Source organism: Apteryx mantelli, chromosome 3 (genome assembly GCF_036417845.1).
Source record: "Apteryx mantelli isolate bAptMan1 chromosome 3, bAptMan1.hap1, whole genome shotgun sequence".
Taxonomy (NCBI): Eukaryota; Metazoa; Chordata; class Aves; order Apterygiformes; family Apterygidae; genus Apteryx; species Apteryx mantelli.
Window position 1 is genome coordinate 114,191,889 of NC_089980.1, and position 15,404 is coordinate 114,207,292.

General features: G+C 38.1%; 1 protein-coding gene across 1 annotated transcript in view; it reads left to right on the top strand.

Moving 5' to 3' along the window:
- Positions 1–15,404, top strand: part of CSMD1 (CUB and Sushi multiple domains 1) — a 1,279,784-nt gene that overhangs the window by 217,236 nt on the left and 1,047,144 nt on the right. Inside the window, exon 2 of the mRNA XM_067294827.1 lies at positions 12,584–12,800. Coding sequence (XP_067150928.1) covers positions 12,584–12,800 — 217 coding nt within the window. The remainder of the gene's footprint in view (positions 1–12,583; positions 12,801–15,404) is intronic.

Consider the following 15,404-nt stretch of genomic DNA (forward strand, 5'->3'; position numbering starts at 1 on the left):
TAAAAAGGACTGGAATAAATGCAAAGGAAGAACAAAGAGCATTGGAGAGCTCTGCCTTACTAGGCTAAAGCCAATGTCACCCCAGTCTTCAAAAAGGGCAAGAAGGAGGACCCAGGGAACTACAGGCCAGTCAGCCTCACCTGCATCCCTGGAAAGGTGATGGAGCAGCTCATCCTGGAAGCCATCTCCACACATGTGGAGGACAAGAAGGTGATCAGGAGTAGTCTGCATGGCTTCACCAAGGGGAAATCATGCCTAACCAATCTGATAGCCTTCTATGATGGAATGACTGGCTGGGTAGATGAGGGGAGAGCAGTGGATGTTGTCTCCCTTGACTTCAGCAAGGCTTTTGACACTGTCTCCCATAACATCCTCATAGACAAGCTCAGGAAGTGTGGGTTAGATGAGTGGACAGTGAGGTGGATTGAGAACTGGCTGAATGGCAGAGCTCAGAGAGTTGTGATCAGCAGTGCAGAGTCTAGTTGGAGGCCTGTAGCTAGCGGTGTCCCCCAGGGGTCAGGACTGGGTTCAGTCTTGTTCAACTTCTTCATCAATGACCTGGATGAAGGCATAGAGTGCACCCTCAGCAAGTTTGCTGACGATACAAAACTGGGAGGAGTGGCTGATACACCAGAGGGCTGTGCTGCCATTCAAAGAGACTTGGACAGGCTGGAGAGGTGGGCAGAGAGGAACCTCATGAAGTTCAACAAAGGGAAGTGCAGGGTCCTGCACCTGGGGAGGAATAACCCCAGGCACCAGTACAGGTTGGGAGCTGACCTGCTGGAAAGCAGCTTCTCTGCTGAGAAGGACCTGGGAGTGCTGGTGGACACCAAGTTAAGCATGAGGCAGCAATGTGCCCTTGTGGCCAAGAAGGCCAATGGTATCCTGGGGTGCATCAGGAAGAGTGTTGCCAGCAGGTCGAGGGAGGTGATTCTCCCCCTCTACTCAGCCCTGGTGAGGCCACATCTGGAGTACTGCGTCCAGTTCTGGGCTCCCCAGTACAAGAGGGATGTGGCACTACTGGAGCAAGTCCAGCGAAGGGCCACAAAGATGATTAGGGGACTGGAGCATCTCTCTTATGAGGCAAGGCTGAGAGAGCTTGGCCTGTTTAGCCTGGAGAAGAGAAGGCTGAGAGGAGATCTTATCAACGTGTACAAGTATCTGAAGGGAGGGTGTCGAGAGGATGGGACCAGACTCTTTTCAGTGGTGCCGAGCGACAGGACGCGAGGCAATGGGCACAAACTGAAACACAGACACTTCCATCTGAACATGAGGAAAAACTTTTTCACTGTGAGGGTGACAGAGCACTGGAACAGGTTGCCCCGAGAGGTGCTGGAGTCTCCTTCTCTGGAGATATTCAAAACGCACCTGGATGCAATCCTGTGCAACGTGCTCTAGGTGACCCTGCTTGAGCAGGGGGGTTGGACTAGATGATCTCCAGAGGTCCCTTCCAACCTCAGTGATTCTGTGATTCTGTGATTACTTTTGAAGGAAAAAGGATAAAACAACTTCATACCATCTAGATCCTTTTAACTGAGAACTCATTGCTTTGTCAGAAGGAAGGACTGACAAACTGGAGCCTTGAGAGAGTGATTATTGTATTTTTATTTTTTTGTCTCTGCTAACCATTGGCTCTGAATTGATAATATTGTAGACAGCATTTAAAAAAAAATAAAAGCTCTTTTTTTAAAAAAGGTGTTCTTTCAGAGAAATGCATTTTGCTACATTTTATTTTCACATAAACTTGTAGGAATACTGATTTATTGTTCTTTCAGATGCTCCAGTATTGAAAATAGAGCATAAAATATATTTTTTCTCAATTTGTAATGGCAGCCTAATCCAAGTGATCTATAATATGAGAACTGAGAACTTCATTAGAAAGTAAAGAAAAACTCCCACCTACTAGCAATTAAGATGTTTTGCTCTGGTACACAGCAGAGCTACCATTACAGTGGGATTTGGGTCAGAATTTCTTGCTGTATAGTAATATCAATCTTTAACCTTCAGGACGATTTAATTTCAGTTGGATGCTGGATAAAGGCTTAAATATACACAGGATGAAGCTGTTGCCTGGCTCTCAGAGTACTAATCCGAGACTTTGTATAGAGTGGCTTTTCTGTTTAATCAACATAGTCAACGAATATTTATCTTGTCACTAGAAATAAGATCTAGATTTAAAATGGTTTATAGACTGGTCGAGTTGCAGTCACTTTGCAGACGTCTGCATCAGAACTAAAAGCTATTACAACCATTCTAGAGTTACTAGTTGTTCATTTCATGTTTTTTATTTTAACCTGTGAAGGTCCTAGACTGGTCATAGACAACATTGCAGGATCTGAATGGGACTATATTTAGAGGAAATCAGTCTAAATTTTGCAGCTTAGGCTGCCATTTTGTTCCCTATTTTTAGTTTTAGCTGTCAAGCTACAGAATATTTAATGATTTGGAGGCAATAGATTATTATTAAGCTTTAAATAATTTCTTACTTATTCTCTTGGAATCAAATATTTTTTGCCCAGGTTTTGCAAAAGCATAACATCATGAGTAACTTTACACTGGTCTCATTTCACCCTGGACGGGGACTCTCTTGAATATGTTTAAATATTTGTAGTATTGAAGCTTTGCACATTTCTTCCTGACATTGAAAAGTGATGGACTGATGACAGTAAACAGGAATTGGCACATAGCAGCCACGTGCTGCGTAAAATCTTCATAATGTCAGCGCCAGCTGGACATATTTCAGTTTTGCCGACAAAGATGGTGGCTTGCAGTATTGAATACATCTTCGGTGATACCTAAGATAAAAATAACTTGGTACTTTGTAGTTCGCTTTCATTACTAGGACCCGAATAGGGACAGGGCTGTCTGGTCACTTATCCAGCAGTCAGGGCATGGCAATCCTGGTGACTCCAGTACGGAGTAAGCAGCGGCCAGTCTCTGAAGCAAAGAAGGGGGAGGGAAAAGAGTTGGAAGCTGGGAGAAGAAGATAGAGCAAGTGGAATAGAAATTACACCCCTGCATTACGGTGCCTGCACCTCCAGAGAAAGCAAAGAGGTCACACTGAGTAGATTGGGTTATTTCTTTTTAAGGTTGAAATAAAATAATGCCAGATAATAAATAAACAATTATCAATTGTTTTGAGCTGAAGTTTTTCATAAACAGTAATTTAGCTCATAAACATTATTCAGAGAAAATTTAAAATTTATCTAAAATTAAAATAAGATATTCAAGTGGTTTTTGACTGTGAATTCACAGCAACTTGTAGGCAGACCTTCAGTGCTAAGATTATACTGTGAATTAATGGCAACAACAATTCTATAGTTACCTTGTATAGTTTGAGTGGAGAACTTTTTTTGTTATATATATATAAAACACATCTTTGCACTACCAGGAACATGTATTTTTTCCCTTTCTTATAAGAAGTCATATTTTCAAAACTGTTACTTTCATGAGCTTTGCAGCTCAAAGTCATTTAAGTTTTGGCTAATACTTATTATAATGGCAAAGTTCCTGCAGGTGTGCATGTGCATGAGTTAGAGAAGTCGTAACTGCAAGCATGAGCAGCTCTAGGGATGTGAGAGATGTGGATTTGAATTTTCTGTACAAGAGAGAGTTTACAATATGTGGGGTCTCTAACCATCAAGCCTTATAGTTAACGCCTTAAAAATAAGAATAAAAGACATGATAGAGTCAGGGATTCTTCCTGCTATATATTCAAAGAAAGTGATTAACACTATTTTGTGCAGACTGCCAGAGGGAACTAATACTAAGGCAAACTAGGTGAAGGCAAACATACTGGCTAGATTTGGGGACAGAGCTGCTTGGCCTTCTCAATGTTTGACTAGAAACAGAACATCAGTGTCTGAGAACGTTGTAGGCTAACATCACAAACTAAAAATTACTCCTTTTTCAAATGCATCAGGAACAAGTAGCCTGCAAGAGAGCCTTGCTGGGCAGATAGATTATCAGAATGTAAAAGGAGGACTTAAGGAAGGCTGGGTCATAGCAGAAAAATCTTTTTTTTTTTTTTTTATTCCCAAGACTGAACTGTTGTTTTTGGAAAATTTCTCAAGGCATCTGTTTAAAATTTAAAAAATGGTAGAACAGGTTACAAAACAGACAAAATAAGCAGTAATAAGTCACCAGCACCACATGTTATTAAGAATTTTAAATACCATCAAAGATGACATTGCTGCACCGCTAATGTAATGTCCAACTTAGATTCACCTGAGATGGCAATATTTAAAAGGGACCCAGGGGAGTTCAGGAACTACAGACTGGAAAGTCTGATGCTTGTGTTGGGAAACTATGATAAAGAAGAGAACCAATAGACATGTAGATAAATATGATATATTTAGGAAGAATCAAGACATCTTTGTAAAAATATGTGCTCTTCAGAGAGAGAGAAGCCTGTTGGGGTTCTCTGAAGGAGTCAGCCAGAATGTGGATAAAGCTGATCAGAATTTCTGAAGGACATTGAACAAAGTTCCCCAGTAAAGACCGTAAGGAAACAAATCAGGAATGGCATAAGAGAGAAAGTCTTTGCATTGATAAAAGATTGGTTAAAGGTTACGGGTCAGGGATAGGAGCAAATGGCCGCTTTTTACAATGGAGGGAGCCACCATGGCATCCCAAGGAGATCTGTGCTGGCATCTGTGGTGTTCAGCACTCGTAGATGATCCAGAAAAGTGTTTAAGTAGTGAGGTGACCATTTAGTGATGTTATATGACTTAGTGAAGATGAGGACCATTTGCGAAGAATTACAAAAAGTACCTTGTGTGACCAAGTGACTGGGTGTTAAAGTAGTTGATTCAGAGTAGATGGATGTAATGTGATGCATATAAATAAAAGCTGTAAAGAATCTACAGGAGAAAAATCCCTAAAAGAAATCCTAATCTTATGTGTAAAATGACAGGCTCTAACCTCACTGTAGTTCTTGAGGAAGAGAATCTTGGGGTATAATATATAGTCCTATAAAAACTTCAAGCCAATGCTTAGCAACAGTCAAAAGAACAGATCAAATTAGGAGGAGAATAGAAAAGAGAATAAAGATATCATTATGCAAATTAGGTGTATATATGTTCAATATTACAAGAATGCTGGTCTCCCTGTCTCATGAAGGATATAGCAGAGACGGAAAAGGCTCAGAGAAGGGTGACAAATTGGCTTTTGTACAAGGAATGGCTAAAATAGGGCAGAACTTTTCAACCTGGAAAGAAAAAAAAAATCTGGGACATGGTAAAGGTCAATAGGATGTTAAGTGCCATACAAAGCATAAATAAGACTCAACTGTGTGTTTAATTTTCATACAAGAACTAGTGTGGCACCAAATGAACTTAACAGGTGGTAGCTCCTGAACAAACACAAAGAAGGGTTTTTCATGTTTTAGAATTCCTTGTACAATAAATTAAAGATCATAGACATTAACATGGACTCAGAGGATGACTAGACAAGTTCGTGTAAAAGATATACATCAAGTGCTATTAAACAGAAGACAATGCTACTGGAATGTGTTCCTCTTAAAAAATCCTTGCAATGCAAATCTTGAAGGTGAGAGGAATTTTCTGGAGAAGTATCACCATATGCTTCCTCTGTCTTTTACTCTTCCTAGGTGCCTCCTTTGGTTTGCTCTTGGAGAGGGAATACTGAGCTAAATGAACCTTTGATCTGGCCTAGTACAGCTGTTCTTATTTTCTTATTACACTTTTTAATAAAACTATAAGTCTTATTAGCATCTTTTTTTTTCCTTTTTTTTTTTTTTAATGAGGGAGGTAGCATCTCTGCAGACTTTAAGTGTCTTCAGAATTAGTGGGAAAGGTTTTTAAGAATCTTGGGTATCAAAATCTCAGTCTCACTACCAGAAGCTGCATTCTTTTGTAGCTGTAGAATTGAGGACACTATTCATAACAGTCATAATATGAATAGATCTGACTTCATTTTCATTACTGTGATTGTTCAAAATATCTTAAAACATCGTTGACTTTATTATGCTTGGTTTTGGTGCATTTTATGGTTCACTTGTTGGAAATACATATATCTTGCAAAATTGCTTTCTATGAAAATATGTAAGTATATATTTATCTGTATAGATAGGTAAATATATCAGTGTTACACTGATAGAGAAGTAGTTGTCTCTCTGCTTGTTTCTTGTGGAAGTGTTTTGCAATTGGCTTCATTAATTGCAGAATTAGTGAACCAGTGAATCAGACTTTGCTAGTACTAATTACTAACTACTGGCAAATGGAGACCTTTTTTAGTGATGATAAATATCAAGGCACAGGAAAATAGAAGTCCAATTTTTAGAAAATCTTTAGGATACTTTCATTTTACTAAAGTTATTCAGAAACTTATGGCAAAGCAATACTTACAAGAGTGATTTTACTGCCCATTTGACCTCTGCATTCAAGGCAAAATTGCAGTGTTTTAAGTGTATCCTCACTTATAGTTCATAACTGATGAATATTGAGCCTGAGCAGGTGCAAGCTCTTGCTCCTGAGCATTTCATCTAGAGCTTTAAACAGTGTTAAAGTGTGTTGACAGAGCAACTTCTGTGCTTTTGCTTTTTTAAAATTTTCTTTTTAAGTATATATCGGGGAGGAAGAAGGCTTGATACAGCAAATAATTTCATCACATTGTCTGGCCATAGCCATCCCTTTCAAGTGTAGCAAACTTCATTCTGCAACCTCTACCTACATGACTGACATGATCCTCTTCATAGGATTCACTTCTGACTGTTTTTGTGTTGTTAAATTCCTGTTTAATAGTAAGCCAGTTTCACATTAATGAGGTAAAATATAGAAAAAATTAAAATCCCTGTTGTCCCACAAATGTTGGGTACTGGTGCTCTCCAGAAGACCAAGGATAAGGAAGACCAAGGATAAACTGAAGCTGGAGCTGAAGCTGTCTTTCAGCCAAGCAGCACAATAGTGACAAGATTCATACAAGGAATAAGAAGTTTCATGTGTGTTCTTTGGTCTGGAATCTGCAATAACTAAAAGAACATCTTTTCCTTGTTTTTTTGCTTGCCAATACAGACTGATTTTTGAAGGTAGCATGAGCCTCAAGCAGAATGTTTTGTATGTTTATTAAGCCTTTATTTGCCCTTCGTTAGTTAGCTTTCTTTGCAACTCTGATATAGAGGTTATTTGTATAGTTTGACTGATGGGTATGAATGGAATTTTTATAAATTGTTTTAAAACTTTAGAATTAATTGCAGAGTTGGAGAGTTATCTTTCTTTGTATGATAGTTTAAATAAAAAAAACTTGGGTAACAGTTTCATTTTGCTTTTGCCCCTAGACTTCATGAATTAGAGAAGCAAGACACAATTTAAATGAGTATAGCTTGAAATGTCTCATTGAAATACTTTTGAAAGCCTTTCTTGCAGGAAGAACTGTGAACAGTTCTGACACAGTCCTGATTTCTCTGAGGCAACTTTTTAAGTAAATTAATGATGAAGGGCCAAATGCTGGTACTTGTGCTGCAGTTGCATTATACTTTACCTCACAGATTAGCCCAGAAATTCTAGTGGGATGATTTGCAAATTAAAGTCTAATTATAGTAAAGGACACAAGTGCTTTATGCACATTTTGTGCTACAGTGTCTACTTTTTAGATGCATAGCCTTCAGAAAAGGATATAATTCATGCAGGGATTTAGATACTAAATATATACATATATATATATACAGATCAGAGATCTACCTTGCCAATAGAAAAGGCTAAGCAGATAGGTGCTTCTGCATTCAAAATCCAGATCTTGCAGTCCTGTCCTGAAAGTAGGCATCTAAACTACTTATTTCAAGCAATTAAGCATGAATTACACTTTCTCTTAAACAGCAGCTGAAATGCAGCCACATGTATTTGTCTCTTCCTTACAGCATTTTATCAGCAAGTGGGAGAGAGAGATTCAATTCATCCTCTAGTATAAGCAATTTAGTATAACAATTTTAAACCAAAATCTTGCCCTTTGATGAAAATTATGTAACCATCAATTTATAACCTATTTAGGCTTCCTATTGTAGCTGGACTACAATGCAAAATTTGTGAATCCGATGAGAATCCAAACAAAATCAGACTCTGTATTCTAGTATCTAGAGTGTACAGTCAGGAGGAGACACTACCCCCACCTGCGTTTTGGTCTCTAACTGAGTACAAGCGGCAGCAGCAGCTATACAGAGTATTGCACACAGCCCCACACTCTGCGGTGTGGCATTGTATCTACAGTCGCAGGTCAATGCCAGTTATTTTGGAAAGATAAATTTGATAGTACCAAGTAAAAACAGCAGACAGTGGACAGGCACTTAGAATGAGCTAAAGCATCCACGCGGATGTGCATGCAACAGCACGGGCTTGCTTCGCTTTTACTAGGAGAATTTCTGTGTGTAAAGTTGGGAAAGATTGAGGCTAAATTTATTCTGAAGCCTGATGCAAGGCGTGAAGGTGTGAATCCCCCTCCTCCACTGTGGATTATGAATAGCAGAATACATACAGGCACGTGTAACTGAAATACATTCCTTAATGCTTCTTTTTTGTGGTACAGGTTTATAGGCACTGCTTGGAGTTCACCTCTTCAAGAACTGTTGGTTGCATCTCTCTTTCCTGGTTGTCTGACTGTGCTTTTTTCTACAGAAATACAGAGTCTCGGCATCCCTTCTCTCTCACTTAAATCAAGGCAGGCCTATCTTAAGCATATTTTGATAACCCTAGTATGTGACAGGCAAGGAAACTTTCTTAGATAACTTTGTAGAAGCCCTTTAATCCTTAAGGCTGCAATCAATGTAAATGATTTTCAACAACCAGCCAAGAGCTTCAGTTTTCTTGTACTACACTTTTTAAAATTATAAAGTTAAGTAGCTGTGCTGAAGTATCTTCTTACAGACAACACATGACAGAAAATTAATGCAAATAGAATAGTTTACATTCATATAAACAGCAACATGGTATCATACTAATACAGTTTTGGCAGTCTAATATAACTTTAATATTAAAATAATTCCATGTACTGATATTCTGCTCAATCAATGACTGCACATCTTGTAAAAAATGACAGTATATATTTTTTTTATTTATGCTGTATATTTGACACAAGGGCTGCAGCTAGAGTGGATGATAGGAGTAGATTTGCTTTTTAGGATGTTTTCATTTGTATTCAGCCTGCATTTTCTGGTGTATTTACATTCAGCCCGGTAGAACTATTTAAAATCTTTTAATACTAATATTCTTTTAATATTTTCTTGTCAGTACGTTCAGTGTTTGTAATTATTCTTATTCTTTGTTTCTGAATTCCCTGGAATTTATTGACACATTTTGCTGTTAAGGCACCCATACGAAATGAAATATTCTTAATAAATCTCATCAGTGTCCTTTTACTCATCTATGGTGTCTGTCTCTGCAGTCAGACACTGCATTTTTTTGTGATATTGCATTGCCAACTCATATCTAATTTGCTGCCAGCTGTTACCCATAAGTCTCTTCATTCCTGCTTTCCAAGTATATCCTCCCAGTGAATATCCCTTTTGGATTTTAAGTTATTTAATGTTGAATTAACTCCTTGGCAGAGGTGTAACATTTGACAGTTCTGAAGCCTTTAGCCTTAAGTTTATTTACAAAATAGGTATTATATGGATAGCAGCTGATCCTTTTCTCCCAATATTGCTTTGTTAACATGCTTCATGTCTCAAGGGGGTAGGGACAGACCTAAAAGGATGTCAGTTTTCTGGGCCTGCAGATCTCTTCTAGTCTTTTGTGGTATTGCTTGGTCCAGAAAAGAGATCCTTTTTGCGGTTGTCAGTGTTCAGCAATGAGATCACTAAGAGTTAACTCTGTTGAAATTTCTTGTAGGATTTTTGGTGTATTTTACTGAACACTAAGTAAATAAATGTATATTTATATGTATGCTTATAAAATTAAGGGAAAGCTTATATTCGTTCACAATAATCGTTTTCCTTTCTGGTTCTCTTTTGTCACGTGTTCCTTGGCTACAAAGTGAATAGACATAATGTTTATGAGTAGTTTCAGGACTGGAGGGATGCCTGTATTTGTATGTATACAGGAAGGCAAAAGCAAACTGAAAAAGGAAAGGGCTATGAGTAGTAAGAAATGATTTAGTTAAACAGGGATAAAATTTTGGCTGCCTCATTTATCAATAGAGGGTTTTATTTTTATTTTTATTTTCATGTGACCTTCTCAAGCTCATCCCAAAATCTTCTGAGGCTTGTACATCACAACAGGGAGCTTTACCACTATGTGTTAGAGGTGACGAGCAAGACTGTAATGCACAAAAACTTTTGCATCTACAGTAGGGAGTATAAAACACATCTTTTAGTGTACAACTAAAATGCGCAAAGATTCAGTATAGCTGTAAAGTGCAAACTGCACTGACTGCTGAATTTAAATGATACACTTCTGTCCAATGAGTTTGTTGCTCTTTCTCTATCCACTGGTTTTGAACTGTCTAATTGTTTCTTTTCTCATGTTTCTCACCTCTTCAGATTCTGCTGGATTTCTGGACAATGTAGGCAAAAGTGAATTTTTTTCATCCCACATGGGAGACCAAAATAATCATGGTGGTGGGAAAAATTGGGTTATCAGGGATGTTGAAATAAGTTAGGGGCAGAGAAGAGGGAAGGCTGAGTGGGAACTGGGAGGAGCAATGAGAGTGGCTGGTGGGTGGGGAGGAGGAACTGGAGAGGGGCCGAGAGCCGTCATTGATGGTTGCACAAGCTTCTGGGAGGGGGCAGCGGACGTCTCTGTGAGGGGCCACTGGGCTATGGCCATTCTGGGGGGATGCACTTGATACCCCTGGCAATATTCAGTTTTGCCTTAAGTCAGCTGTAGGGTTTCATTAGAGATTGGGTGGGTAGTTTGTTTATCTGGCCAGAAACCACAACTATAATTAACATATTATATCACATTATTTATACACCAGAGTTACAGATTTCTACTCCAAAAAGGTGGTTCTATCTCTGATAGATTTTAGACCAATTGTTTACTTGCATTTAGTAGTTCTGCTCTTCCAAAGCAGCCACCTGAAGCTAAAATGGTGGGAAACTGCCATGCAGCATGGCTTACAGGAGATACTTCATTTACAAAAACGAGTTTCTGGATGTGGGTGGCATGAAGTAATTCGTTAGAGTATCTGGGTTGTCACTATAATTTTCCTTTTTTATTTTCCAAATATTGTTTCTGTAGCAATTAAATTATTTAAATTTGCTCTCTGACATTAGTATGACATTTCTCCTATGGTTGTAGGAGAGAAATACAATGCAAAGAATCTGCAAGAATGCTGAGGAATTACGATAAACAATACATAACTGAAACTTCCGTGCTGTGTTCATGATGTAACATGTTCATTCTTAAGGAATGTTTAATAATAACCATGTTTTATTAAAGCAGTGTGACTCAATTGTTAGATATACTAGAGAAGATTTTTGTTTTAATGGCCTACTGAATCCCCACAGCCTTTATATCTATTCATAGAGTTATTGTTGGATTGGAAATGTAGTAGAAAATGATCACTTATTATTTCTTTAGTTTTAACCAGCAAATCCCTTTTATTAAATCCATTTTATTAAGATTTAGAAACCTCCCACAAGCATTTGACAGCATTTCTCTGAAAGATTTAGTCTCAGAGACCTACTGCTGTGAAGTTAAAAATAAAATTGCAGCCTGAAATACTTTTCTGGTTTAGGTATCACAATAAATGCTGGGATTGTACTTGTTCTGAAGTGCTTAAAATGCGTGTAATAATCCAAGCATTACAGTGCACAGAACGTCCTTAAACTTTTCTCTGTTCAAATATTTCATTAATGCTTCTCTCCGGCTCAGAGCCACTACAGCTATTGTGTGCAGGATTAACAAAATCGAGTAGGAAATTAGCCAGAGTGTGCACTGTAAGGCCAAATTTCTTGCTGAGGACTTCCTGTTCATGAGCTGCCATGCCCTCACAAGGTCTGTAGGATGTACAAACCAGACGCAAACACCTGCTGAATAAATCTTTAGTGCTGTTTTTTTTTTGAATCTTAGAAAAGAACTAACATCTTCCTGATTATAATACCTATGCCACTAAACTTGTCATAACAAAACAGAAGTTTTGTCATGTTTTTGAGTATAAAAATCTTAATATCTGTTGCAACAAAATGCATAATGAATGTGTTTTACATTTTGCTCTCAGTTTTGGAGGTATGTTTCACAACAGCAGTGTGTTTTAGTATTTATATAAAAAAATTATAAATGGAATTTCACCAACGTGTTCTGAAGACTCTCTGGCTTTAAAACTTCCAAGTTGAATTTATGACATCAAGACTAATGCTTAAAATTCATATTTGGGCGAATAAAACAACTGTTGTTAATACTAAATAACCTCAAATAATAATTCATTGCATAAAAATATAGTCAGTGTCTCAGAAAAGCCAGCAGTGGGGTTTTGAATCCAGAGAGAAGAATGGTATAAATGCAATTTTACATGGTATTTGTAATCTAGAAAAAGTATTATAAAATTAAGTTTGGATATGGCTACGCATGTAAGAATATGTCCTGGGGGAGGAAGAACACAGAAATACATATTTTCATTTTTTTTTTTTCAGGTCAAAACTGTGGAGGTTTAGTACAAGGACCAAATGGTACTATAGAAAGCCCCGGATTTCCTCATGGTTATCCAAATTATGCCAACTGCACATGGATCATTATCACAGGAGAACGTAACAGGATACAATTGTCATTTCATACTTTTGCCCTGGAGGAAGATTTTGATATTTTGTCAATTTATGATGGACAGCCGCAGCAAGGCAATTTAAAAGTGAGGTAAAGTGCTTTTCACTTTCTTCCTTTCTTTCTGACTTTCTGTCTTTCTCTCTCTTTCTTTCCCTCCCTCTCTTTCTCTCTTGAATATATATTCTGATGATATATTGCAACTATGTTTCCCCAGTGTTTCATTAGTTCTTTCCCCGTTAAAGCAAGAACAATGTCCAAAATGTCATAGCAAAAGAAGCTATGCCAGCTTCAGATCTTTATGGCCAGGAGACTCAGTCTTCGTTCAAATTTGCATAGTTTGAGATTGGGTTTGGTAAAGACCCCAAGCAATCTGTTATGGGAAGATTATTTCAAGGCAGAAAACCAGGTGGTGTTCTGTGGGTATAAAAGTAGAAGACAGAAATTCTTAAGTATGATCTTGAGCCCATTAAAGTCATTTAATTACCACTGATTTCAGTAAAACAAGGATTTAATTTCCAAATGCCAACATTGAAACATATTTTATTTGCCCTTGCTTGCATTGGCCAATTAGTTTACTTTGTAAGTGGTGTTGTATGGAAGAAAGTACTTAGTGACTTTGAAGCATGCTGAAGTTAAAAAAGCAGAATTTGGATGACAGGTTTCTGTTGACATGTCTCATCCCCTGTGGCTTAAATTTTCCTCAGTTTTGTTGCACAAAACATTCACAGGTGTACTCTTCTACAATTGCACATTTCATGACAATTCACTTAGCAAGTATTGGAAAATTATAGTCCTTTTTTTTTAGCTGACAACATGCAAGTGCAAGAGAACATCTTGGAACCTTTACTTCAGGGTGTACACGTTGATGTTTTTTGCATAGATGAAAATACTCTCCTAGATTTTGGATAATTATATTTCTTCAGCCATTATGCAAAAAGTGAAGGTTTTCCTTAAAAATAGCTATGTAACTGTATAGCTCTCACAAATTGTTATAACTGAATAATATTCATTCCATAGTCTTTGTTGGCTACTAAAGCAAAATGGTATAAAACGAAATAGTACATTCAGCTAGATGACTGTACTGCCTGAAGGACCTTTTTTATATGCTAAATATGCATCAGGATACTGGCACTAAATATTGATTTTTAAAACCAAGAAAATAGAAACATATTTAAAATATATTGGAATGATGCAGTAAAGGAGTAAGTTGTTGTAAACTGTTTCTGTGGAGGAAGAAAAAAGGAAGAAAAGGTGGTTGTAAGTTGTTTATGAACTTCTTATATTACAGTTAATGCATCCTTAAAAGCATATGCTGATTTAATGGATAAGTTAGATGGTATTGACCATAGGTAATTGTAATCCGTGTTATGAGGAGGTTGAGAAGTAAGATGGTAGCAGGAAGAACAACCTTTAGGTTTTTTTAGGTTGTTTTGTAACCGACAAAATAATGTGCAAGAAGATGCTGTTTTACACCTTCCTTTTGTGCTAGATGAGACCCCAGCTCGCATTCTTTCACTGCGTGTGGTTCACAAGGCCTGTGGCCCCAAATTGTCCTAAGCAGTTGCCACAGCTCCTTCATTTTTATCGCTATGTTACTCATAGAACACAAAACCGGTTTGAGAGATATATAAAAAAGAAACTAAATTTTAAGTCCAGTGCCATCTGTTACGATAATGCTTTGTAGAATACTGTTGCCTTAACTCTATAAGCATACATTAAGTTTGATCATTAATTTCACTGGATATTATCACAAAAGCAGACATCTCAGTTTTATATTGTTGAAAGAAAACCCTCTAGTAAAATTTAAGAGTTGTATTATCAGTTGGTGAGGAAAGATTTCAAAACACAACCACATTCTAATTAAGCTGGGAAAAAATGTAAAATGTATTCTTTGTTTGCATCTTAGATCGCAAGGGGATCGGTATTGGTTAGCTGCAGTTCACCAGCAGCACTCCGCGTTCACCCAGCTGAGGTGCTTCTGGGCGAGGGGCCTACGCGCGGCACACGGGGGCAACACGGCCCTCCCTGCTCACTTGTGTGCCCACGGGGGCAACACGGCCCTCCCTGCTCACTTGTATGCCCGTGGGCTTCTGTTGCTAAGTAAGAGTTGCGTTCAGTAGTTCAGCGTAGCTCGTATAGCTCATAGGCTATCAGGATTTATTTTGACTTTTTTTCTTTGTTTTATATGCCATATGGGCCAGTAGTAAGCAGCGATAGTTTTGAATGGAAATGAGGAGAAATGTGTCCGTGGGACATAGGGAATACAAAACCGGCCAGCTCTGAAGAGGCTCAGGTATAGGTAGGTGTGAGCTGAAATACTGACCTGCACACTTGCGTACTGGGAGAGATGCCTTATCTTCCATGAGCAAGTGAATTCAAAATGGACGTCTCAACAACTTTTAGTTTTCAAATGTCATTTTAGGGCTAATTGTACTATATACCTATATTGCATAGCTGAAAAGAGAAATTCCAGCTAATCTTAGTGTGAGCCTGGTTTAGAGTTCCTGTATGCAAAATTCATGAATACAGGTTTCATAGAGAGGCATAGTGTGACACTAACAGGGCTGGGTGAAGAGAGGTGCCTGTATGAGAACCGCTGCTACTAAAGAAGTGGTGTGTAAGGTGGGCGTAACACCCTGAACTTAAAATGCTATAAACATGCTGAACAGGTCCTTTGTGTCTGCAATTGCCTTC